The 26,549-nt window shown below is 46.9% G+C and overlaps 1 protein-coding gene across 4 annotated transcripts in view; it reads left to right on the top strand.

Annotated features, from left to right (window-relative positions):
- ATF3 (activating transcription factor 3) overlaps positions 1–25,777 on the top strand; it is a 151,096-nt gene extending 125,319 nt beyond the window's left edge. For 2 of the 4 annotated variants that reach the window (XM_032136745.2, XM_058430774.1), the window contains exons 2-4: positions 20,031–20,274; positions 23,144–23,251; positions 24,376–25,777. In XM_032136745.2, coding sequence (XP_031992636.1) covers positions 20,035–20,274; positions 23,144–23,251; positions 24,376–24,573 — 546 coding nt within the window. In that variant the 5' untranslated portion in view covers positions 20,031–20,034 and the 3' untranslated portion in view covers positions 24,574–25,777. Of the gene's footprint in view, positions 1–13,787; positions 13,990–20,030; positions 20,275–23,143; positions 23,252–24,375 lie in introns of those variants that run through there. The other 2 variants (XM_058430773.1, XM_058430775.1) reach the window with 2 other exon arrangements.
- The last annotated feature ends 772 nt before the right edge of the window (positions 25,778–26,549 follow it).

Raw genomic sequence — 26,549 nt, 5'->3', positions numbered from 1 at the left:
TGAACTTAGCACGTATTGAACTGAATACATGTGCAGGGGCTCACAGCCAATCCGACTTTACAGACTGGTTAAGTTTCACAACGAAAGTTGAGGATAATTGCAGGGTTGTCAATCATTGTTTTGCCATCTACTATGACAATTCTATTTATTTAAAAAGTAAAAGGGTATTTTAATAATATGTCAACCACTGAGGATGGTAAGATGAGCAAAATAGGATACCCACTCCCAAGGAGTTCATAAAACTGTAGGGAAACACATGTATAAAAATATGTATATAAAGACCAAATAGATGTGTAGCCCCTAGGACTCTTTGGCTCCTTAGAAAAAACAGTAAATAATGGCTTAACAAAACGTTGGGATTTGCCGGTTCATATAACTGAAAACTCTGCAGAAAGTGTGGCTGCCACCCAGCTTGATGTAGAGCCTCTTGGCTCTATCCTTTTTCTCCAGTTGCCCATGGCAACGTCAGCAGCCCCAGGCTACAGCCCCCTGCCTTCAAGTCCAGCTAGTGAGCTGCCTCCAGCAGCCCCAGGCCAGTGCTCCCGCAGCACAGTGGCTCTACATGGATCCTGAGCCCCTTCCTGGACCAACCACAGTGGTCCCTGGCCTGGTTTGGTCTGACTGGTCACCCAATGCACAGGGACCACAAATGTGAGGGAAGTGGCTTTCTCAGAGGAAAACTGGGAAACCATTACTCGAATTGGGATGGATAGATGCTGAATGGCCAAGAAACAAAAATATTCTCTAAGAAGTATGGGAACACAGAAAAGTTGTGTCCTTGGCTAGCCTCATAAGCCAGATGACCTGTTCGGTCCCACCCTTGACAAGTTTCACATTGGCTTAATGCTCTGCTGTCACTGACTTGACATTCTTAATAATTTCTGAACAAGGGGCTCCACATTTGCATTTTGTAATAGGCCCCACTAATTACATGGCTAGTCCTGGATGAGACTAACATTATATTACCTACACAAGGAAGTGACTCCGAAACTGGATTTGGAAAGATAAAATGAAACAGCAGTTTTGCAAATGGAAAGGTTTGGGTGGCAGGAGGAGAACTTCCGTCACAGGCAAGAATGTAGGATGGGAGAGGCTTGATGAGCAAATGAAACCGCTAGCGCCTCAAGTGGTTGGGGCTTAAAGTGCCTGTGGGGTGTGGCCCCAGTGGAGTGGGAACAAAATATTCCTTCAATGAATTAATCAACACAAGTGAAGTGAAATTTAACATGAGAAAAAAGTTTATATTTTTTAAACCTCCATGATTCCAAATGGCCATTACAAGATAACTCCTATTTCCCACCTCACTTTTGTACTGCACACTAAGGCTAACTTTCCCTTGTGTAACATAAGTGCCTACTGATCTTTATCACTAGCGTGTTAGCAAGGTTAGCATTCCACTTCTGTGATTTCACCACCCAAATATTTATGAATCAGAGAGATGTTTCTAAGAACATGTTTTCCAATTGTTTACTTTATAACAATAATAGTGTGCTTTAATTACAAAGATGACGTTTTACAACCTAAATAGAACAAGCCTCAGTTGTGTGGGAGTTCATTGCTTTGGTGATAAAAGAGAAACACAGACAGTGACTCAGGTGGAACATGCGTTTCATTTTCACTTTGTGTTTCCTTTGGTTCTACATGTCAGGACATGTAACAGAGCCAAGGCAAAAGAGTGCTGTGGGGAATGTGAAAGTTAAAGCTAAGGCTCTATATGCCAGAAAGAAAGGACAATGTCCCCTCTCACCCACTGGGTCCCCTTTCAAGGCCAATGTGAAGGGGGAAAAAGAAGGTGGCTTCCCTCTAGCACACGAATGGGGAGCTAGTTAACAGTCAGTGTTTTGTTCCCAAATTCTTTAAAGGAATGCTGAAGAGATAACACTGGTTCTTCTGAATTGAGAATCTCTTTGAATTCCCACTGCTGTCTTATTTCCATTTAAATTAAGCTTAAGAGGACAAATTAATGTTGGGGTATCTGCTAAGTACCCAGTGTGGAGCCTCTTTCTGTTTTGTTCATTCTTGGATTTCCAGCTCTTTGAACAATGCCAGGCATGCAGTAGGCACTCAATACATACGTGAGGAATAAGTGTATGGATTTATTCCTCACAGCACTTTTATGTGAGGAAGTTGTGGGGGCAACTTTTCAGATAAGAAAACAGAGACTAAGCGTTGGAAATTGAGAGAAAGACGTGGTTTGTCCAGCAAGGCATGCCCAACATAGACAGAGACAATATGGGGCCTCCTCGGCGACTCACTTCTATGTGTCTCTTATGTGTCTCTTCTGTAGAAACTTGGTCAATAGGGAATGACAGCAAGAAAAAAGGGGCTCTTAGAAAATAATATCACCATCATGATCATCATCTTCATCATCATCATCATCGACTGTAGACACAGCGCTTATAATCACCAAATTGAAGAACTGTAAGGAATTTCAGACTTTATAATAATAGAAGCTCCCATTTACTAATGTGTTGTTATATTCTGGGTACTGAGTTATATCTATCTAGCTAGCTAGCTAGCTATCCATCCATTCATCTATCTAGCAATCATCTATCTTTTCACCCCCTGCCCCATATCAACCCTGCAAGGTGGGTCATACTAGCTTTATGTTCAATGTCCCAGGCCAGCAAGTGGCAGAGGTTGAGACTCTTGCTGCCTTCTGGAGCCCTTCCCTTAGCACAGCCTCCTTCACTAACACAGGAGGAATTTGACCCTCAGAGAGGGACCTCAGGTTTCTCAGCTAGTGCAGAACCAGAACTTGAACCTTGGCCCAGTGTTGTTTCCACTTACCACAGCGTTCTCAGTGTAGATGAGTACACTTTGGATTTCTTTCTGTTTCGCTTATATAAGTCACTATGAGGTTTAGCAGGACAAAAACTGAGCTTATTGAAGATTAATTCATCATTCCATCTCCTACCTTAGAAACGATTTTATTCTTTCCTGGATTCCATCTCAGCCCCTGGTACATGGTAGGCATTCAAGGAGTGCTTGATACATTTAATTAAGCCAGGATTTGATTTGGATGGAATCTCAGTCTTAAGTACCCCTTAATGGCAGGATTGGAAAAAAGTAGGCAAATACACCCTTTGAAAGACACACAGTAATATTAGTTTTTGCCTTCATGAAAGCTTATACTTTCATCTTTTAAGAATTAACACATCACACTATAGAACAATTGGAAAATTCAGAAATATATAAGTAGAAGAGAGAAAAAGTTACTCACCCATACTTCCATCAACTAAATACTTTTAATATTTTATGGAAATTTCTTTATTTCCCTTATTCTATGTATTTTGTTGTTTATAGCTTTTATTGAGTTATGATTGTTCTGTGTTGATATATACCTTGCTTTTTAAAATTTATTTATTTTTAATTTTTATGGGTACATAGTAAGTGTGTATGTTTATGGGGTACATGAGATATTTTGATACAGGCATGCAAGATGGAATAATCACATCTTGGGAAATGGGGTATCCATCCCCTTAAGCATTTATCCTTTGTATCACAATCCAATTATACTCTTCTAATTATTTCTATATGTACAAGCAAATTATTTTGATTACAGTCACCTTGTGGTGCTATCAATAGTAGGTCTTATTCATTCTAACTATTTTTTTGTAACCCATTAACCATCCTTACCTTCCCCCACCCCCATTACCCTTCCCAGACTCTGGTAACCATCATTCTACTCTCTGTGTCCATGGGTTCAATTGTTTTATTTGTAGATCCTGCAAATAAGTGAGAACATGTGATGTTTGTCTTTCTGTGCCTGGCTTATTTCACCTAACATAAAGACCTTCAGTTTCATCCATGTTGTTGCAAATGACAGGATCTCATTCTTTTTTATAACTGAATAGTACTCCACTGTGTATAAGTACCACATTTTCTCTATCCATTCATCTGTTGATGGACACTTAGGTTGCCTCCAAATCCTGGCTATTGTGAACAGAGCTGCAACAAACATGAGAGTGCAGATATCTCTTTGATATACTCATTTCCTTTCTTTTGGGTATATACTCAGCAGTAGGACTGCTGGATCATATGGTAGCTCTACTTTCGGTTTTTTGAGGAGCCTCCAAACTGTTTTCCATAATGGCTGGACTAATTTACATTTTCACCGACAGTGTACAAGGGTTAACTTTTCTCCACATCCTCACCAGCATTTGTTATTGTCTGTCTTTTGGATAAAACCATTTTAACTGGGGTGAGACGATATGTATCTTGCATTTAAAACTCACATTATCTCTACAGCATTCCCTAAGTTGTGACCTCTTTGTGAATATCTTCTAAGATAGTGGCATAGCACTGAAAAAAGACTTATTTAAATAAGTGTCTAGTTTGTCAATTCTCAATTATGTCAGGCTGAGGATCATTGGCTTTTCCTGGTTCTTGAGGGACCATTCCTGGTTCTCATTAATCACTTTATCAGAAAGCTAGCTGGGGTAAATATTGTTATCCAAAGCCTGAGTGAAAGCACAGATTACAGCTGTGAACCAGTGAGGTAAATTTTCATGGTACTTGGTAATTATCTGTAAATTTCTAATAATCCACACTGACTCCTACCTTACACCTTGGGCCCCAACCTGGCGCTCCTTCCTCCCTCTCTCTCCTCTCTCCTCTGAGTCTTTCCATTACTTCGATATCCCCAACATGCTGATGGCTAGGGGCCATTCCCTTCTTTGACATTTCACTGCTAAGCATTTTGTCCCAAAATGCACTTATTAGTCTTTTCCCACTTCTACTCCCTACAACACCCAATCAGTTCCTTCCCACCCCAATGCTATGCTCTATAACATCTGAGATAGGGGCATTCCTCCCCTCTACATCTATCCTAATACCAAGCTGCTGCCAAAATCCAAAGATGTCTGCCTGGAAGTTTCCCAAAATCATCCCCTCCTGTTCTCCTTACCAGCCCTGCCTCAGGTGAGGCAACACCGCAGTATTCCCAAGACTGATCAGATGCCTGCTTAGGGTACCTGTAATGGGGAGGGCCCCCAAAAGTGAGGGAAGCTCAGTTTTAGTGAAGCAATCCTGAATTTTGCAATGAAACGATCCAGGAGCAAAAGGCTATTTTAATTTCAGTACACATAAGAGCATTGTGTTTTGTGAATAATTTTTATTTTGAGTGAACAACATATGAGAGTGGGGACACCACCATCTTCTCAGTTCATCTGGCCTCCAATGGCCTCACCTGACCAGTGTTGCAGCCTCCTGATGGCCCTCCATGGGCATCTTCCTCTCCCATCCAGCCCACCCTCAGCCCTCTACCAGCAGTCTTCCTGAAAAACATCTGCTTGTGTCCATCTGCCACTGACAGACCCCCTCCCTTTGTCCCTGGGGACAGAGTCCAAACTGATTATTACATCTTCAAAGGCTATCACAGTCTGTTCTTCCCCGACTTGCTTCCCTAATGTCCCCTCCCTTCCACAAATACTCCTGCTCGGCAATTGCCTCACTGTTCTCCAAACACGCCGCATGTTCTCTCCATTCCGTATTTTCATCCACTGAATGCATATTCACTGTGGGTCTGGCATGTGCCTGGAACTGTGCAAAGAGCTGGAAATAAAGACAGAGATAAGCAGGGCACAGCCCCTTCCCGGCACTCACAGCCTCTTCATTTGACTTTCTCTGTGCCTGGAATGCCTGTCCACTTCCCTTGCCTAGAAAATGGTCGGCTCAACATCCAGCTTGACAGTCACCTCAGCCATCAGCTCTTGCCAGCTCTCCTGGGCAGAGCCGTCCTGCCCCACTTTAGCCCTTGCTGCATCAAGCTGTAACTATTTGTTGTCAAGTCTGTCTCCCTGTGGGCTGTGGGCACCTGGAAGGCAGATATGCATCACTGTGTACCTGTAGCTTCTGACATGGTATCCAGTGTATAGTTGGCGCTCGTTAAAATGTTGGAGGACTAAACATACATACATACATATATATATATATATATATATATAAAATACCTACTATATTGCTGGACATCTGCTTCATGTATACTAATTTGCCACCTAAACAAGATTTTTAACTCCTCAGGTCAAGAAATGCTCTTATATTGCCCTTGTAACCCCAAGGTGTCTAAGTAGACTGCTGAGAGCAGTGTCTGGTAAAGGACACAATTTGATGCATTGATTGATAGGCATAAACTCACTGGAGTGACTCACTTTGCCCTCGGCCACTCTAGTTTCAAGTACAAGTTCATCATCTGATGATTCAAGTTCATCGTATTTTGGGAAAAGAATAAAAGTCCAAAAAGCCCTACTCAGTTTACTCATTCAATAACAGGGCTTATGTTTGTGGTTAAAGCAAATTATGAAATAATTGCAAATTTGGCAGGGGGGAAAGTATCCCTGAGGGCACAGAGATCTGGAATTTATTAAGCATGAATCCTCTGGGACATCAGGAGTAAGAATTTTCTGGTAAGGTCAATCCAGAAGCATCTGTGCATTCAGCAAGACTTTGGTAAAGCGAGGGTGCTCGTTTTCAACAAGGACGGGAAGGCTAAAGAAAAGTAAACACACATCATTCTCTCTAAGATTTTGAGGACAATATCGCTTAATATAAGTTTTGAAATAAGTTAGATCTGTGTTTAAATCAAGTGCCTATGAGCAATTTTCTTAACCTTTCTGTGCTTTGGTTTCCTCATCTGTAAAACCGAGATAAAAAACCTACCTCACAGGTTATTATAAGGATGAAATAAGATACTGGGTATTTTTTAAAGTGCTTACTATTGTGCCTGGCATGTAGTATGTGCTCAGTAAATAGTAATTACTAAATAGGACCTGGCCACACATCAAGTTTTTTTAAATTTGTTTTCAAATCAGTCAGTAAGTCAGCCTGAGGGGTGGAACTTTCCATGAGGGTCTAGACACTTTGGTGTCTCAGGTTTCCATATGACTTGGTAGCTTCAAGTGTGAGGCGTGAAGAGGGAAAAAAGTAATATTTATTGAATTTCACTTTTGAGGATGAATTGTTTTTTAATTTTGGGGAGTATATAGTAGGTGTATATATTTATTGGGTATCTGAGATATTTTGATACAGGTACACAATGCATAATAAAGGTGAATTGTTCCTTAATCCCATGATTAAGGAAACAGATATAAATAAGGAAATTGATATTATCCTCACTTTACAGGAGAAACTGAGGTTATAGGACCTTCTCAAAACCAAATAAACGGTGGCAGAAGGAGGATTTGAACTCAGTTCTATCTGACCACAGGTTCTTTCTGCCATCCCTGGCTTCTACCCTGCACCATCCCCTTTTCAGCCCCAAGGACAGTATGCCTTCCCAGCTACTAGCTAAGGATGCCCCTGAAATGTTTTAGGGTGCTCTTCTTACAATCAGCTTTTTTCACTTTGGCCCTATTCTTAGCAAAAGCAGCATCCCCCAGGCGGAGGGCAAAAAAGGGGCTCATGAGTCTCAATGGCTGCTAAGGTTCCTTTCGGTATGAGAATTCATGATTCTGACATGACGTAGAGCCATATTTCCTCTGTGAGTTCAGTTTCCTCACCCATCAAAGGAGGGCCTGAACTGCATGAGAGCAGCCCAAGTCTCCCGTGAGCACTTGCCAGGAGGTAGTAAGTATCGTGGTTGTGCACTCAGACTCAGGAGTCAGACTGCCTGGGTTGAATCCTGCTCTACTGCTCACTAGCTAGGTAACTTCTGGCAAGTTATTTACCCTGTCTGTGCCTCAATTTCCTCATCTATAAAATGGAGATGTTTACGGTCCATCAAAGGGTGGTTACAATAATTAAAAGCATTTACTGTATGTAAAGGGCTTAGTACATAGCCTGGAACACCCAGAAGCTACATAGTAACATTTTACACTTAGAAAGAAGGGAGGGAACTAATCCTCTCAAGGTCCCAGGAATAAAACTTTTGGCAGCCGATGCTAGACCCAGAGTGTATTTGATATCTTCTCTCTTTCCTTAGAAATCCTTGTATGACTTACATTCAAATTCCACGTATCTATATATGTTTAATATAACACGATACTTTAAGGATTTTTTATTTAAGGCAGACACTCAAGTAAGATCTCCTTTGTTTATCTCATGGCCCTGGTACACCTGTGTGTGCTCATGTCCGGTTTGAGAAAGATGGAAGTGAATAACTTCTAGGGTCCTTTTGGCTATGGTGTCTTTTAGTTCCGAGAATCACCACCAAACATCTGCACTCGCTCAGGTGCAGACTGAAGTGACCAGCTACCTGGTAGCCACTCATGTCACCAAACTGGCATAGAGATGCTAGAGCCGCCCGAGCTACAGTGAGAATTTTGCCTGAAGGCACGGGGAGAAGCACAGCCTGGCTGCTGTAATTCTGTATCACTAGCCCATGCTGCAGACTACATTTTCTGTTTCAAGGTAGATGAAGAGAAAATAAAAGAGGACGGGAAGTAGAGAGGGGCAGGGATTTAAAAAAAGGAAAAAGCGCCTGCAGGATTTTTTGTTTGGATGTTAGGAAACAAGGAAAATGCACAAGTAGTCACAATACTTGGGGGTCCTTCCATCTTCCACCATATATATGCCCTGTGAGGCATTTGAAGGTAGACATCAAGACTCATTCTTTAACCCCATTTAAGCATCCTGAGCAATGATGGTATTTCATGCCCCTTCTCTTATAAAAAGGTTTAAATTTGTATAGCATTCAAGCAAAATATTAGCAACACTCTAAATTCTAAAAGTAGGGAAATGATTAGGTAAATCATACAACATCCATTGGCAATTATGGTAATAAGAATTAGGATAGTGGTTACCTCTGGGAGGCAAAGAGGTCTACTTCTTGAGTGGTGGGTTCCTAATGTGTTTGATTATTAAAATGTGTATATGTGTATACATATATATATATGTGTGTGTGTGTTCTATATAATCTTTTGTATATATGCTATACTTTATAATAAGATCTATTTTTAAGAAGAAAGACCATATACCATTCGAGGTAATAAGCAAAAGAGCAAATTTCAAAGGTGCATGCAATCTAAAATCATAACTGTATTTTAAAATCATGTACATGAGAAAAAAGATTAAAGGGAAACACACTACAGTGCTAATAGTGTTGAGATTGTGGGTAATATTTTTCTCTTGTCTGTTTCCCAAATTTTCATAATGACAAAAAAATTACAGTAAAACTTTCCCCAAAGAAATCTTTAAAACAATGAATCTTTTATTTTCAAATCACTTTCACATCTACTATCTCATTTGATTCTTACAACAACCTAGGGGGAGCCAATGCTAAGTAGTTCCATTTTATAGACTGGGAAACTGAGGCATCGTGTTTATGACTTGTATACTCACTCAGTTGACTGGAGGTAAACCTGTGGATGAATCCCAGGTCTCCTGAGTCTTGCTAATCCACTGACTTCCAGGACTTCATCTTGGATTCTGGGGTCTCCAGGATTCAATCTCTCAAATGGGAATATCTGCTATGTGGGTTTTGGCCCTGTAGACCAAGGTAGATATCTATGGTTGTTGATGATGGGCTACACACAAGAAGTCCCCAGAGATGTAATCCATGCCTGGGGTGTTCTGCCATGCCCCTCTCTCACAAGGCACCTAGTCCATGGGGGTGAAAACTCTTGGAAGTATTGGAGGTGGGAGAAGGACAGGCTGTGTTTAAGTTGGACAACATTTCTTAACTCTAGTTTTTGGAGGGGAAGAAAGGTTGCAGAAATGGGTCTGTCCTTGTGCTATTTAGTGCCTTACCTATGATGTCTTCTCTCTCCCCATCTCTGTTAGGGACAGTTGCCAGAGGCTCATAGGGTGGCTTTGGCAGAGGGTCCCCATTCAGGACTGTCAGAGCTCAGCCCAAGTCTCCTCACTTCAGAAAAGTTGGGAGCCTTAGAAAGGGGGAGTGCCTTGCTCAAGAATACCAAAGACAGAACCAGACCCCGAACCCAAATCCCCTGCTCCTAGCCCAGTATACTTGGCAGGGCCACCCAACATTGAGGAGAGCCCCAGGTGTGTGGTGGAGTTGCTGTGATGGGGAACGAAGACTGCTCTCATCAGTGTCTGCCTGGGCTCTCATTCCTGCCCCCTCATGATTGTCATTCCTGGAGATCGCTTGATTTCGTCCACTATTTGCCACTGACAAGGGGTACTGAATGAGTTCCTGGAGAGATTCAAGGGTACCTCAGAAAGCTTTTCTTGATTCATAATTAATTAATGATACCACTACTGAGGGCTGACTGGGTGCCACATCCTCAGAGAAATGTCACAACAATCTTACGCATTAGGTGCTATTGTTAGTGCCATTTTTCATTTGAGGAAATAACTTACTTAAGGTGACACAGCATCTAAGTGCTGAATCCAGAATCCAAGTGCCTTCCACACTTCGGTGCCTACTGTGTGATGCTGCCCCCGTTTCCTGACAATGCCGATTTTGGACACTATTAAACTAGCAGTCCCCACATTCAAACTGACTTTGTAGAAAGAGTGGGCTTCGGAAACAGAATAAAGTATAAGAAAATCGACTCCACTCCCCGTTCCAAAGCGCAGAAGTAGGTTGAGCCAGGCAGACGGAGCTGCTAGTACTCTGCCGCTTCTCTGGCGGATCTTATCTTGTGTTTCAAGCATTCTGGGCACGAATACAGTCTTAGGGTTTAGAGAATAGAGTAATGGGGCAGAGGAATGTGGGAAGGGACTGTGCACTGAACTAAGAAACTGCTAGAACCTTTAAATGTCTCGAACTTTTTTGTTTTTTATTTTGCGTTTGGCTCCCTGCAATGTTTTTCTGTTTAGATTTGGTTGCCACGAGTGGGCTGTTTTTAGTCGCCTAGTTCCTTCCCCTCCCCTTTTAATTTTTTCCCTTCCTTTTGCACATGTCCCAGCATGAAGTCTCCAACTCTTATCTCACTCAGCAAAACATACCAAGGCTGATCTGAATGTGGATTCCCCAGGCAGTTCACCATCATAAAACCTCAGCAATCTTCAAGTCTCTGCTTAACCCTCTTTCATTGAGGATTAACCCCTGAAATCACCCTAGCCAGGGCTTCCTTCTAAGGCGAGACAGCCATTCTTTGGTTTGCGTCGAGAAGAGTTTTGGTGTGGAAAGCTTTTCTGTCCCCTCCCCTGCATGGCACTGCCTGTGTGTGCGCTGAGAGTGTGGACACTGGACATTGCTGGCATTCACTTAAGTCAGGGTAAAATGAGGATGCAAAGAACTCAGATGTTGATCACTCTCCTGTGGCAAAGACCTCAGGGGCTCTGCCTTGCTCTGTTCTTTTCCAGTCTCTCAATTCAGCAGGCATTTCACGGTTCTCCTGGGGGCTGAGGCGAGGGAGGCAGGCAGGAGTAGTTTTCGTTTTCCCTGGATAAGAGTTTCATTCAAGTGGGGAGTGGACTTAGTTCTCTGTCAAGATTCTTATCACTTTTCGGGTTTAGAATGTCAGGATCAGACTTCTGTGAACAGCTGACAGCGTTTCTATCCAGGTGTAACTTGGAGATTCCAAACTAAGAGTAATTAGAATGAAGCAAGATTGATAAAAGGAACTGGAGGCACAATGGTAATAAGAATAACCCGACCAGGGTGTTGGGGGCTTCTCCCCCCACCCCAATTATCCTTCCCTTGCATTGTTTTGTGGAGGACGGTCTGGCTGTTTGTTTACTTGACGCCCTAATTTGAATTTCCCCTTAAGGACAGGACCAGATCTCCACAGATCTGGCTTGGGTGTATTAATGGAATCATAGTTCAACCTGTAAACTGGTCAAAATTTCTGTTTCACAGCAGAAAAAGAGTAAAAAGCTTCACGTGTTCTCTCTCCTCTCCTTGCTTCACTTTATAATGGTGCTATTGATTCCAGGACAATCTATAAGTAGATAAAATAGCTAAGTACAGATACCAAATAACTTCATTCAAATGCACAAACACTCCTCCACCTAATCCCGCCCGGTGTTCTCGGGGTTGCTCCGACACGCCCGGGGTTTACCTGCGCGCACTGCAGCGGGAAGGCGGGTTGTGGAGGTGTGCTGAGCGGCGCGCGGGGGTGAGGGCGTGGAAGCGGAGGGTGGGGCCGGGAGAGCCGTTACTAGGGCGAAAAGTAAAGCGAAAACACCCGCCCTGCACTTCCCGCGCGACGCCGCTGGAAATCGGGTCAGGTCCACAGCAGGATCTCCGAGGATCCCGCGTGGAACCCCAGGGCTCCCGGGCCCGCCGGGGCGCGAAGACTTCTGAGGCCGCCCTCCGCCTGTTCCCAGGCCGGTGGGGAGGTGGGTGGTCTGAGTGAGGTCCGGCTTGGCGGCGAGGAACCCCCGTGGGGGGAACTGGGGACTTCAAGTGAGACCCGGGCTCCAGACATCTCTCGTTTCTACCCCAAATTACCAAACTATGACCTTCGGTCGCCTCTCTCCCAGAGGCAGGTGGAAAGGAGCAGGTGTTTCTGTCCTTCGCCGTGTCCCCACACCCTGCGGCCGCGCAGGTCTCCCTCCCAGGCAGGTGCGAAAGTCCCGGGCCACACTTGTGCCCACAAATAGTCATCCACGGGCAGTCAAGAAGGTTCCTGGTTCTGCCGCTCTCTGATCAGAAATTGTTGGGGTCGGGGAATAAGAACCAGGAAATCGTTTTTAAGGTTCAAACCCAGTTCTGCTGAGGTCTCAGCTCGAATCTCGGACCACGGGGCCCCGCCTTTCCCGCCACCCTGGCTTGAGGGCAGAGGGGATTTCTGCTGCTGGTTCCGCCTGTGGTCAGTGCGTCCCCATTCCGGGCCGTCCGGTCCCAGCCCAATCGGCTCTGGGAGCAGAAGAACACGTGAAAGCTGAAGATGGGTTTTCCCTAAATATTGCCTGAGAGCGGGGCGACCCCCAGGCCTGGGCAGGTTCGCGGACCCCAAAGCACCTTCTCTTTCCCCCTCCTCCTGGCCGCTGGCTTCTGCCCCCTCCTACCCTCCCACGGGGTTGCCTCTGATTCCTCCCGGACTCCGATCTTTTCACGCTCTTGTTGGTTTCACTGACACGTTCTTGTCAATTTCAAACGCTTTGTGATAGTTAAAAAAAAAAAAAAATCGAACCGATACGATCCTACCACTTGCCCTAGTCTCGGAGCCCGGAGCTGTCCTGCGTGTGCGTCCATGTGGAGTGTCCGGGGCTGCGGGCTCGGGCGCACGGTGCCAGCCGAGGGCTGCCCTCCGCTTTTGTGTTAACCGGCGGGCTTCTCGCGGTCCCCGCCGCGGAGGTCACACCCGGCGGGTAACGGCGTGGATACACCGAAGGGTGACTTTGGACACCTTCCCCAAACCACAGACCAACGCTTCTGCCCCTACTCCGCCCCTGCTAGAGAACTAGGAGGCCAGTGGGGGAGGGGGTATTTTCCTGAAGCTCCAGAAAATGACCACGCATTTTAGAGAAAGGTCGTGCCCGCTTCCCAGCCTCACCTAGTCTGGGCTGGGGCCGGGACCCGCCTCCCCACCTTCCCCGCCCCCCCTCCCCCCGCTCCTCAACCTAGCGGAGGGAGAGATGCCAGCGCGGTGGAGTCATGCCGCTGGCTTGGGCACCATTGGTCATGCCTGGAACACGCAGCAGCGAGTACGCACATCTGGCGGCTATCCCGGGCGGCTCCGGTCCTGATATGGAGAGAGAGGGCGGGCTGGTGTGTGTCTCAGTGAGCGAGGCTGAGGGAACGCGCCTGGGCTGGCTCCTCCCCGAACTTGCATCACCAGTGCCCCCACTCTTCACCCGCCTTCCGCCCCGCCTTGGCCCCTCCCCCACCCCCCTTCCCCCGCTCCGTTCGGCCGGTTCTCCCGGGAAGCTATTAATAGCATTACGTCAGCCTGGGACTGGCAACACGGAGTAAACGACCGCGCCGCCAGCCCGAGGGCTATAAAAGGGGTGATGCAACGCTCTCCAGGCCACAGTCGCACGCAGCCAGGCGCGCACTGCACAGCTCTCTTCGCTCGCCGCCGCCCGAGCGCACCCTTCAGCCCGCGCGCCGGCCGTGAGTCCTCGGTGCTCGCCCGCCCCCGTCCAGACCCCGCCTGTCCTCCGGACCCTGGCCGCCCCGAGCGGAGCCTGGAGGTGAGCGCTGGAAGCCGAGGGAGTGAGCGCGACGAGGGCTGCTCGCCTTCCTTCCCTTCGCGCCCCTCTAAGTAACCAGTCCGCCGACCCCCGACCCACCCCGGATCCGCGCCCCCAGCCTCCGGCTTGGAAGTAACTCTGGCTTAAACTTCTTCTAAGCCACCGCTGCTCCTCGGCGCCTCGAAAAGTTTCCCGCAAAGCGAAAGAACTAACTTTCTCTTTTGACTCGGGGCGCGAAAGCTTCCCGGTGACGGAGGTCGGGCGTCCACTCTGCCGCCAGCCTCGAGCGCCGCTTCTCTGCGCCGACGGCGCTGCCTTGCCTGGCTGGGAGAGGGCGTAAGGCGGGCGGGCGGGTGCGCTGGGGTGTCCGAGGCTGCCCCGCTCGCCGTCCCGCTCCATCCCTCGCTTCGAGACACGGCACTGCGGGAGCCTGCCCTTCCCGGGATGGGCAGAGAGGCACGAAGGCGGGAGGCTCGCGGGAGGGCTGCCCCACGGATGGGCAGAGAGGCACGAAGGCGGGAGGCTCGCGGGAGGGCTGCCCCACGCGCCGAGAGGAATGAATGGGGAAGGGGCGGGAGGCCGGGCGGCGTCGCGGGCGCGGCCGCTGGGGGTCGCCCTGGGCACCCGTAGCGCTGGCGGCAGGACCGTGAAGGCAACCCCGAGAAAAAGTTAGCTGGGATAAGTTCGGAAGTGGCGAGCGCTGGTGTCGCGCTGTCCCGGGGCGGAAGACGGGGAGGGCTCCCGGCACCGGCTGGTGTCCGAACCCCGAGCCCGGGACTCCCACACACCTGGGACTCTCACTCTGGCGTTTCCTTCGGCGGGTCCGCGGGAGACCCACCGTGGCGGGGAAGCGAGGGCGTGGAGCCAGTCGTGCAGATATTTGAGAGAATGGCTTTGTGGTCTAGTGCCAGGACTCTGACCGCTTACACTGCAATCGATGTCGCTGAGCTGAGGCTCAGTATACCGAGCCGGGAAATAAGGGCACATGGGCAGTACCGGCCCCCTCTACGTGTTGGAGGGCACAATGCAGTGGTTGGACCAGATAACTGCTAAGGTCCTTTCTGTCTGGAGATTTTCAGATTCTGGAGTGGTGTAGTGGGAAGAAAAGGAGCCAGTGAGGGGACTTGAATGGGGTAGGTCTCTATCTAATGTCATTCACCAGTGTCCAGACAGTGGGGGAAAGGGGACTTTTCTGCAGAGCATCTTTTCCCTCACCAGCTTTCTTTCCACTGGATTCGTTCTCCTTCTCTGCTCCCCCCACCCCCATTTTCATCTCTCATCTACTTCCTTTCCTCCTAAACATTTTCTTTTCCCTAATTGCATTGCATAGGTCACACATGCTTTCTTACAAATAAAATAGTTACTAAATCCTTGATGACTCCAGAATAAAAAGGAGAGCCAGAAAATCTGGATGTTCTCTCAGTGCACCCCTTTCATTGTAGGGACAGTCATATCTTCTATTCGAAGTTTCTGTCTCCGCAACTTAAAGTGAAGGCAAAACATTGGTATTACTATCCCCATTGTTTTGCAGCTAGCATTGGTTGTAGAATAATGCTACAACATACAGGCTCCTGCTTTGAGGATATCCTGGACAAAGATGGGATGGGGTGAGGATTGCAGTTACTGTCGGAATGGTTTCAGAGACAGCAAAGAAGGCAGCACCCCACGCCCGCAGTGGGGATAAGATACAGCACCCAGCATCTGTGGCAGTGCTGGGAGCCTTCTTTTTCTCTCGCTCTTCCTCCTTGCCCTTTAGCCATTATAGAATTCCTTTTTCTCCGTGGCCCTTGTCTTTGATAGCCCCTCCCTATCTCAGTCCTGTCAAAGTCTCCTCTGTGGCTGGTACCAGGTGCCAGGACTCTTGACCCCTTATCTACCTGGCTAATGGCTCTGTTCTCTGGTTGCCTTGTTGGTTGATCCCTTGAGGCGGTCGATACCTATTGGTGATGGAGCGAAATGAGCAGTTGGTGGGTGGTCAGCAGCTTGGCATGGGCTGGGCCACTCACCAGCTTTATGACCTCAGGCAAGTCAATTTTACCTCCCTGGACCAATGTACTCATTATAAAATGAGAATCTGACCTAGATGATTCTAATATCGAGAGGGCATGATTTCCATCAGATAGAGTCCATGATTCCTTCCTTTTTAAAATTGGCTAGGCATGGGACAGGGCCAGTGGCTTCAAGTGTTACCTAGCCAGGGGAGGAGGAAGGACATAGCCAAGATGCCTCAGAAGCTTTCCAAGGGAGAAATGGTTTATATTTGAGATTTGGTTCTCTTTCAAATATGTAATGGAGAAATGCTGGTGTCAGCAAATAGTGGGGTGAAATCTACCTGGTCTGTCAAGAACCTGGGATCAATGAGAGTACAAAAGAGGCTCTGACTGACCTGAATGTCTTGAAGGTTCCAGTTAATTCCTCACTAACAGGGCTTTATTGAATTGATAACAACAGAATGAGTTTTTCCTGAAACTGAGAAGATGGAGTCACAGTAATAGTGACTACCCAGTGTGTATGTAAATCTCATATGTCCTTCTCAACAGCCCTTTGGGGCAGGCAGTTTTGATCTCAAATTACAGAGGAAGAGAATGAGAGGCCCAGAAAGCCTAAGTGATTTGTTGGTGGGTGCTCAGCTTATGAGTGGCACTGATAGGCTTAGAAACATTGTCTCTGGCCCTTGATGCCCAGCTTTGCACCTCTTCAAGAGGTCTGGGAGGAAGACCAAGATATGAAGATTAGTGAAAGGCCAGTATTGGCTTCCTAGTAACATAAGATGGTTAGCGAGCAATGCTTAGTGGAAAGAGGATGAAAATTAAAAGTGAAAATTCATTGTAGCTGTAGCTACTAGGAAATAAAAATCTGGGAGCTGAATTTCCAGTTAAAGGAATACATGAGTAAACTTTCACTTTCTTGAAAATGATGAAACTGCCAATGATACAACATGATTTCTGATTGGAAATAATCAAGCAGAAACAAAATGCAAGTTCTTGGTAGCAAGTCTGAACAATTTTATGATCAGCATAGAAAGTCAACTCTGATCTGAGGTCGCCAAACAATGTTTTTCAGTGACCAGGATGTTTGAGGATCTCAACTTTCTGAAAAATTGTCTGAAGATTTAACTTCATTTCCTTGTGAAGACACAGCCTTAGTCTAGGCTGAATCATACCTCAAGACACTGAGTAAAGGAATAACTAGAAAGTATCCCAAGAAGTTAAGCTTTAGCCTAGTGCCGAGAAAACCCAAATCTCGACAGATACATCTGTTTTATTTTCTGAAAGGCTTTTAACATTTTTACAACCATTTATGTCCCCAAGGAAGCCCACCCAATGCTTTTCATAAAAGCATTCCATACCACTGACATTCTTCAGCTTCTTTCATTGGGACTGCTGACTTTACATAAGAAGAAGGGTGGGGGGTGGGAGCCACAAACAGCAGACCCCAAGCCCTGAGAGCTCATTAATAAACCTAGTTGGGTGGCAAAATGGAACTACACTCTACTGCAGTGGAATTCAAAGTACCCTTGTAGAAGGGAGCCATCCAGGCCTCCGAACAAAGACCAGCCCAGTGGTAGCTCTGAATGTCATCCCTGAATCACTGAGTTTTTAATAAAGTTGGAAAGGGAAGGGAAACGTGAATGCATGGGAGAATCTTAAGCCTCTGGCTTTAGAAGGCTAGTTTCTCAGAGTTTATTGCCTGACAGCGACAAGTATCCTCCCAGCATCCTAAGATTATAGGATTAAATTGAGAGAAGAACTTCAGTTCTGACTCATGACACAGGGCTTTGGGAAAAGAATTACATACATAGCCTGGGTTTCTTTGACTAGTCAAGGGCAGATTTCATTGGCCTGGAAGTCTTGCCTCCATTGGTGTATGTTAGATCTCCAGAGGGAGTTTGAAGTCAGGGTATTCTATTCAGAAGCCTTTGAGATCAGAGGGTGACCAGCCGCCCTCCCTCCGGGACCCCACAGAGCCTCTGTCAGAGAGTCAGCCCTGGGCTGGAGAGATCTCTGGGAGGCCTAGTAATCATGGAGCTCCTGGCCAAAGAATGTTTTCCAGGGCATATTCATGTATTAGTTCCTCAATTCCTCATAGGATATTATGGGAAAATAGGGCGATTATTACAAGCCTTCTTTAACAGAGGAGAAAAAGCCACTGGGAGGTACAATGATAACACGTAACGGAGTAAGTGGGCTTCAAATCTTCATCTTCTGACCCCAGTCTGGGAATTTTGTGGATAAGAGACCCACTTGCTCACACTCCCAGAAGGCAGGTAGCAAGCATCCCGGGTATGCATCCTGACATGAAGATTAGCAGTTCATTAAACAGAGTTCAAGTTATCCTGAGGAATCTTTACTTAGCCTCCCCTCCATCACTTCATTTCCAGGCCTCCTACCTACCTTAAGGCCTGCCCCCAAAAATTTGCTCTGGTTTTTTGTTTGTGCAATATAACATAATACTTGTTTGTTTTTGTAATATAGAATAATATTTGTTCGTTTTTTGCAATGTACAAATTAAGGGCATGAATCCTGGAGCCAAACTAACTTAATTCCAAATCCTGATGCTGCCCGATATTAATTCTGTGAATTTGGGCAAATGACTTAGTTTGTCTAAACCTCAGTTGTCTCATCTATAAAAGGCAGCTAGATCCTAACTCACTGGATTCTCATGAGGATTAAATGAGATAGTGCCCCTAAGGTTTCTGGTATGAAGGAGGCACTCCTTAAATGTTCGAGACTTGCCAGAGGGCTTCTTCTCTGTCTGGACTGTGCTAATGACCACAGATCCCCAGTTGAGAGGAATGCCCAGACCACACTCATCCTACACTCATCCCTATACTCATTGTCCCTTGGGAACCAACCGCAGGGAGGAGGGGGAATGGCCACTGCTGGAGGGAGTACACAGCAGGCCAAGACTTATGGGGGACTCTTCCAAATTGGGGCCATGGAACTGTCACTATTTCTACTCTTTGTTTTCCTTTTGTCATCCTTTTGGGTTCACCGAGCTATAGAATAATAGAGGGAGATGAATTTAGCAAATACATCACTGAAGCTTCTCCCCCGGAAGTTGGGCCCAAGCAATGGGAATGAGAAAGGTAACCTTGGACCATGGGGGCCATTTGATTTGATGACCCCATCCCCACTTCATTTATTCAGTTGGCCAGTGAGGCTTGGCGAGTCAGGCACTGGGCCAGGCTCTGGGTAAAGCAATGGTGGAGACTCAATGCTTGCATTGGAGGAGCTGTCAGTCATTTACCAGACACAGACTGGGTCCTAGAGAGCTGAAATGACTAGCTGAAGTCACTGCTCTTTAGTGCCAGAGCCAGCCCCAGGGTTCCCTGCCCCCACACCCAGCCTAAGTCTATCCCTATACCATAGGCCTGAACAACTCCCCCACAATACGGTGCCTCACTTTTCTTTAAGACCTTTTGCTTTGCCAACCTTAACCTTAAGAATCCACCTCCCCATCCCCTGCCAAAGTCTGGGGTGAAGAAACGCACCTGGTTACAGTCACCTTTCTTATTCCTATTGCTTGGGCCCAACTTCCGGGGCAGAAGCTTCAGAGATGTATTTGCTAAATTCAAGGGTTCCCCACCTTTTGCTTTCACTTCCACTCACTGATAGTTTCAGCTTGATGTCAAGCCTCTTTGAAAAAGAGGCTGACAATGAGATAACTCATGATTTTTAAAATGGCCTCACTGATTTTTAAAAAATGTTCTTCCTCTTTCAGGACTGTTTGAGGCCACATTTGCACATAGGCACACCAGCCAAAACTCATAGATCTTGTGAATTCAGAGTAGCCTGAAACATCATCCCTTATAAATTTCAAATAGGCATTTTGTCCATGTCACTGAGCTGTGGGTATTTTAATAACCTGTTTTACTTAAGATGAGGATGGCATAAAATAAAAACAGAACAGAAATCCAAGGGCTTATGGGACTTTTCTCTGAGGGTGGGGCTCTGGTGTTGGAGGTCTGGTGGGGGAGGGGGACTTGATCCCATGCCCCAGAGCCCCTGAAACAGTTTGGGTTTCAATGTGTCTTTCAGCAAAATGATGCTTCAACACCCAGGCCAGGTCTCTGCCTCGGAAGTGAGTGCTTCTGCCATCGTCCCCTGCCTGTCCCCTCCTGGGTCACTGGTGTTTGAGGATTTTGCTAACCTGACGCCCTTTGTCAAGGAAGAGCTGAGGTTTGCCATCCAGAACAAGCACCTCTGCCACCGGATGTCCTCTGCGCTGGAGTCAGTCACTGTCAGCGACAGACCCCTTGGGGTGTCCATCACAAAAGCCGAGGTGGGTTCTACCACAGGTGTTCATTCTTTCGGCACATGTTTCGCTCACAGCCACTGTGTGTTGGGCATGTTCTAGGCAGGGGGCTGTTGTTGAGAGTGAAACAAACAAAACCACTGCCCTCAGGGAGCTTACCTTCTCCTGGGAGAAGACAGACAATACATAACATACGTAAATACATTAAGAGATGAGTGCAAAGGAGAAAAAAGCAGGGAGCGGGGCAGAGAGAACAGGTAGGGGTGGGGATACTGGGTTTAAAAACTTTTCAGGCCAGGCATGGTGGCCCACGCTTATAATCCCAGCACTTTGGGAGGCCAAGGTGGGATTATTGCTGGAGTCCAGGAGTTTGAGACCAGCCTGGGCAACACAATGAGACCCAATCTCTACAAAAATATTAGCTAGGCAAGGTGGTACATGCCTATAGTCTCATCTACTTGAGAGGCTGAGGTGGGAGGACCGCTTGAGCCCAGGAGATTGAGGCTGCAATGAGCCATGATCACCTCACTGCACTCCAGCCTGGGTGATGGGGCAAGACTCATTTTGCTTTTAGAGACGGTGTTGCTCCATCACCCAGGCTGGGGTGCAGTGGGGTGATCATGGCTCATTGTAGCCTCAATCTCCTGAGCTCAAGTGATCCTCCTGCTTCAGCCTCCCAAAACACTGGGATCACAGGCATGAGCCATCGCACCCAGCCGGGTTTGCTGTTTTAAGTTAGGAAGTTAGGGAAGGATTCACTGATAGTGACTTTCGAGCAGAAGTCAAAAGGAAAGGAAGAAGGAAAGAGGAGAGGGAAGAAGCCACGTGGGTATCTGGTAAAAGAAATTAAGGGCACTGAGGTGGGAGTATTGGTGCCTGGTGGGCTGTGCAGTGGGGCAGAGTATAGGGGCGGGAGATAAGTAGGGGCTGGTCATATTGGGTCTTATAGACTATTATTGTGTAGATGCAGCCCTGTGCTCAGAGTGAGGTGGGAAACCACAGAAGGGTTTTGAGCAGAGAAGCAACAAGATTCGACACACACACACACGACACACAGACACACGCACACACGTTTTTTTTTTTGAGACAGAGGCTTGCTCTGTCACCCAGGCTGGAGTGCAGTGGCATGATCTTGGCTCACTGCAACCTCTGCCTCCCAGGTTCAAGCGATTCTCATGCCTCAGTCTCCCAAATAGCTGGGATTACAGGTGCCCATCACACGTCTGGCTAATTTTTGTATTTTTTTTAGTAGAGACGGGGTTTCTCCATGTTGGCCAGGCTGGTCTCAAACTCCTGACCTCAGGTGATCCACCGGCCTCGGCCTCCCAAAGTGCTGGGATTACAGGCGTGAGCTACCATGCCCAGCCTTGATTTATATTTTTAAATGATCGCCCTGGCTGTCATGTTGAGAATGGGCAGTAGGGGTAAGACAGAAGCTGAGTGCACAGAAAGGAGGCAGTGGCAGGAATCCATGTGAGTCAGGGGGCCTGCAGCAGGAGGGAGCAGTGCAGGTGCTGAGAAGTGGTTGGCTTTGGATCTGACATGAAGGTAAAGCTGATTTGCTGATAGATTGGATGTGGGGTATGAGAGAAAGAGAAGACTCAAGGGTGACTCTGAGTTTTCTGGCCAGCATAGCTGTAAGAATGGAGCGTCCATTTGCTGCTGAGATTTGGGATTATAGGGGTTAGGGTGGTGGCAAGAGCAGGAGGTCTGTCCTATTCTGCAGACCCCTGTGGAGATGTCTAACAGGCAGTTGAATATGTGAGTCTGGAGTTCAGAGGAGAGTCTGGGCTAGAGATAACAGAGTTGGAAATTATCAGCATATAGATGGCACTTAAAGCCATGAGTCAGGATGAGGCCACCTTCTGTGTCCAGTTGTTCTGAAGAAGCTTGGAGTGTGATGGTCCCTGTTTTTATCATTACTAGGACCCAAGCACCCAGACAGTAGAGCAAGGACCAGGCAGCCTGCCCCACCCTTCCCTGTAGCAATGTTCACAGCCTTGGGACCAGGTGTTGCTCCAGGTTCACTTCTGTCTCACACACTTGCACTGTTCCACACTTGGCAACCTTGCATAAGACCCCTGGAATAATAAACATGGTGAGAAGTCTGGGAGGCGGCTTCTGGCGATGCCAGAGTGGCTTAAGGATGTCAGAGCTGAGGTTCCACCATGTTGTTGGCCTTTTCTTCGTGGTGGCAAGTGGAAGTGTTTCACGCTTACTAAACTGGCATGATTGCAGCCTTTGGGCAAGGAGTAGTGGGATTGATCTAAAAGATTGTCCTAGTTCACCACTTGCAGGTGGCACCCCAGCGTGGGCCGATTAATGCCACTTTGGTTGGGAATGAGCTTAGGTGCCTTTTCTGCAGGAGCATCATGGGCTTCTCCCGAATTTGGGAAGCTGGTGCTCTGATGCTCCAGGTGAAGTCAGAGGTGAGTGGGGTTGCCCTTGGGTCTTGAATCGAAGAAAAGGCTGGGAGAGGGTGGCTAGGTGATGATCCTGAGATCATTCCTGGTTCTCAGAGAAAGGAGATGTTTACCAAACAGAATCTGTTTCAGCTTTAAATGATTACAGTCAGTACCAATAGTTATCAATTTGCATATTATCCTCATCTCAAAATCCAAATGCATTTTTAAAATTGGCTAACTTTTAATTTACTAATATATTGCCGGTATAATTTTAACTTTGATTTTTGTTGTTCACTCACGTGTGTGTGTGCATATGTGTGTGTGTGTGTGTAGGGGTTTTCACACAAAAGCCTAGAGCTTTAGTTTTTCGGGGTCTTTTAGCGCTAGCATTGCCCTTGTCTGCCAGCTTTTGCTGGCAGTAAAAGGCAGTGTATTTGAGATAGGTGGCATTTCTTACTACCCTTTAAATGTGTTCCTTTTGGATTTTATAGGTAGCCCCTGAAGAAGATGAAAGGAAAAAGAGGCGACGAGAAAGAAATAAGATTGCAGCAGCAAAGTGCCGAAACAAGAAGAAGGAGAAGACGGAGTGCCTGCAGAAAGTGAGTGCCTTCTAGCCTTACCCTTCCTCTCGCTCACGCCTGTCCTCACCAGCTTCATGTGGCTATCAGAAGAAGAGTTAGAAAATCCCCTACTTGGTTATAGTTTCCCAAGAAGGGCCTTGTAGCTGGTAGCAGAAATGCCAGTTGCAGAATGAGGAGGTGGCAAAGCAGTTAACACAATGGATGTGACTGTGGATGTATAAAAGCAGGTGTGTGAATTCATCTGATGCCCGACTCCCAGCAGCCTCGGCCGGTTCATACATGTCCATCAGCTTCCAGGCTGCAGGACATGCCAGCCCAGTTAAAGAGGCTTCACTTGACTGTTTTCCTGAGAAAAGAAAGCTGCCAGCTCTCATTTGGCTCACTATGAAAAGCCTTTAATTAATCTCTTCAAACAAGTTATTTCCTTAATCCACAAGCAGTGGTTACACTTGCATTACATTCTTGTCTGGTTCCTAACTCTACAGCCCTTCTGCCTGGCTTAGCCAGCAAGCCGAGCCCCTGGCTGCGTTCAGCCCGCCCGCCTTGAGAGACACTAGGGGAAATAACTTTTGTGGGCAAGCAGGGTGGCCGGTGGTGCTCAGCAGTCTTTCCAGTGGCTGTGTCCCTCCTCCAAATGTGGACAGGCCAGGGCAGAGTCTTAACCCATGTCCCACAGATCCCCAAAAGTTCTGTTGATTGCTTCAGGGGATCAGTGAAAATTAGGGAATTTTGTGTGTTGCCATATACATTTTTTCTGGGGAGATGAGCTTCTCATTGAGATCTGTGACTCAGAATCAACTAAGCCACCATAAGTCTGGATTTCTCCCCAGCTCCCAAGGCCCTTTTGGGTCCAGAAGACCTGCATATGGGCTGTTGACTCATGCAAATGAGGTATCTGAACTGCAGCTTCAGTATTAGCAGAGTCACAGGCCACCTCTGTGGCATCACCAGGGCTTCTCTGAAGAAGAGGGTCTGCATTTTCCTAAACCCAGTGCTGCTCTCCCATCTCCCATCTTCCTCTCCCAGCTTGATGAGCCCCAGGGTGTCCCAGGTACACCCCTGTATCCAGGCAGCAGCCCAGGCCACCCCGTCCTCACTGGCCCTTGCTTCCTTTCTTGATACCTCTGGTGCTTGTCCTCCAGGAGTCGGAGAAGCTGGAAAGTGTGAATGCTGAACTGAAGGCTCAGATTGAGGAGCTCAAGAACGAGAAGCAGCATTTGATATACATGCTCAACCTTCATCGGCCCACATGTATTGTCCGGGCTCAGAATGGGCGGACTCCAGAAGATGAGAGAAACCTCTTTATCCAACAGATAAAAGAAGGAACATTGCAGAGCTAAGCAGTCGTGGTATGGGGGCAATTGGGGAGTCCTCACTGAATCCTCGTTTTATACCCAAAACCCTGAAGCCATTGGAGAGCTGTCTTCCTGTGTACCTCTAGAATCCCAGCAGCAGAGAACCATCAAGGCAGGAGGGCCTGCAGTGATTCAGCGGGCCTTTCCCATTCTGCCCCAGAGTGGGTCTTGGACCAAGGCAAGTGCATCTTTGCCTCAACTCCAGGATTTAGGCCTTAACACACTGGCCATTCTTATGTTCCAGATGGCCCCCAGCTAGTGTCCTGCCCGCCTATCATCTGGATTCTACAAAAAAACAGGATGCCCACCATTAGGATTCATGCAGAAGTGTCTGTACCTTGGGTGGGAGGGATGGGGCCATCTCATTCACCGTGGCTACCATTGTCACTCGTAGGGGATGTGGAGTGAGAACAGCATTTAGTGAAGCTGTGCAACGGCCAGGATTGTGCTTTCTAGCAAATATGCTGTTATGTCCAGAAATTCCGTGTGCAAGAAAACTAGGCAGTGTACTCTTCTGATGTTTGTGTCACACAACACTGATGTGACTTTTATATGCTTTTTCTCAGATCTGGTTTCTAAGAGTTTGGGGGGGCAGGGCTGTCACCACGTGCAGTATCTCAAGATATTCAGGTGGCCAGAAGAGCTTGTCAGCCCCTGGAGAACAGAATTCTCCCAGTGTTAGCACAAAATCCATGGGCAGCATGATGGCAGGTCCTCTGTTGCAAACTCAGTTCCAAAGTCACAGGAAGAAAGCAGAAAGTTCAACTTCCAAAGGGTTAGGACTCTCCACTCAATGACTTAGGTCAGGAGTTGTGTCTAGGCTGGAAGAGCCAAAGAATATTCCATTTTCCTTGTGGTTGAAAACCACAGTCAGTGGAGACATGTTTGGAAACCACAGTCAGTGAAGCCCAGGTGGTGCCCTGGCTTTAGCATTATTGGATGTCAATAGCATTGTTTTTGTCATGTAGCTGTTTTAAGAAATCTGGCCCAGGGTGTTTGCAGCTGTGAGAAGTCACTCACACTGGCCACAAGGACGCTGGCTACTGTCTGTTAAAATTCTGATGTTTCTGTGAAATTCTCAGAGTGTTTAATTGTGCTCAATAGTATCATTACAATTTTCTGTAAGAGAAAATATTACTTATTTATCCTAGTATTCCTAACCTGTCAGAATAATAAATATTGGAACCAAGACATGGTAAACATGTGTTCTGCTGGTTTCTGTTCATTTAAATCTGTCAGTTGCTGAGATCTAGCGATTCCCTGCCTTTCCCTCCCCATTATGGGGGGTGCCTAGCTTTAAACTTTTCCAGATGTCATCCTTTGCTCTTTGGGGCATCACTAGATGGGATAGTTGGCTTTCAGTCCTGTTCCTCACTCTCGGGCACCTTATGCTCAATTTTCATTGACAGGCCGAGGTGGGCGGATCACCAGGTCAGGAGATCGAGACCACGGTGAAACCCCGTCTCTACTAAAAATACAAAAAATTAGCCGGGCGTGGTGGCGGGCGCCTGTAGTCCCAGCTACTCGTAGAGACTGAGGCAGGAGAATGGCGTGAACCCGGGAGGCGGGGCTTGCAGTGAGCTGAGATCGCGCCACTGCACTCCAGCCTGGGTGACAGAGCGAGACTCCGTCTCAAAAACAAACAAACAAACAAAAAAACAATTTTTCATTGACAAACCCTGAAACGTGGCACCAAATATATCCTTTAGATCAACAGTTTGGTGTTTAGAATTTTGATATAAAGTCTGAATTGCTAGATACCTTAATTATTTTCTCTGAATGTACAAACACCTAAAACATACACCTGTTGTTCAGCTTGAACCTTTCACCCCTAACATTCTGCCGCAGAACTCGTCTCAGAGAGTTACTCACTTGAGTTACATCTGTTATCATGTCTAAATGTGTGTCTCATTGTTGCAAATACATATCAGAAAAGAAGGGGAAGCGGTACCGGAGGAAGA

This window comes from Hylobates moloch, unplaced genomic scaffold (assembly GCF_009828535.3).
Source record: "Hylobates moloch isolate HMO894 unplaced genomic scaffold, HMol_V3 SCAFFOLD_18, whole genome shotgun sequence".
Taxonomy (NCBI): Eukaryota; Metazoa; Chordata; class Mammalia; order Primates; family Hylobatidae; genus Hylobates; species Hylobates moloch.
The sequence above is the reverse complement of the archived record's forward strand: the minus strand, read 5'-3'. Positions and strand labels throughout refer to the sequence as shown.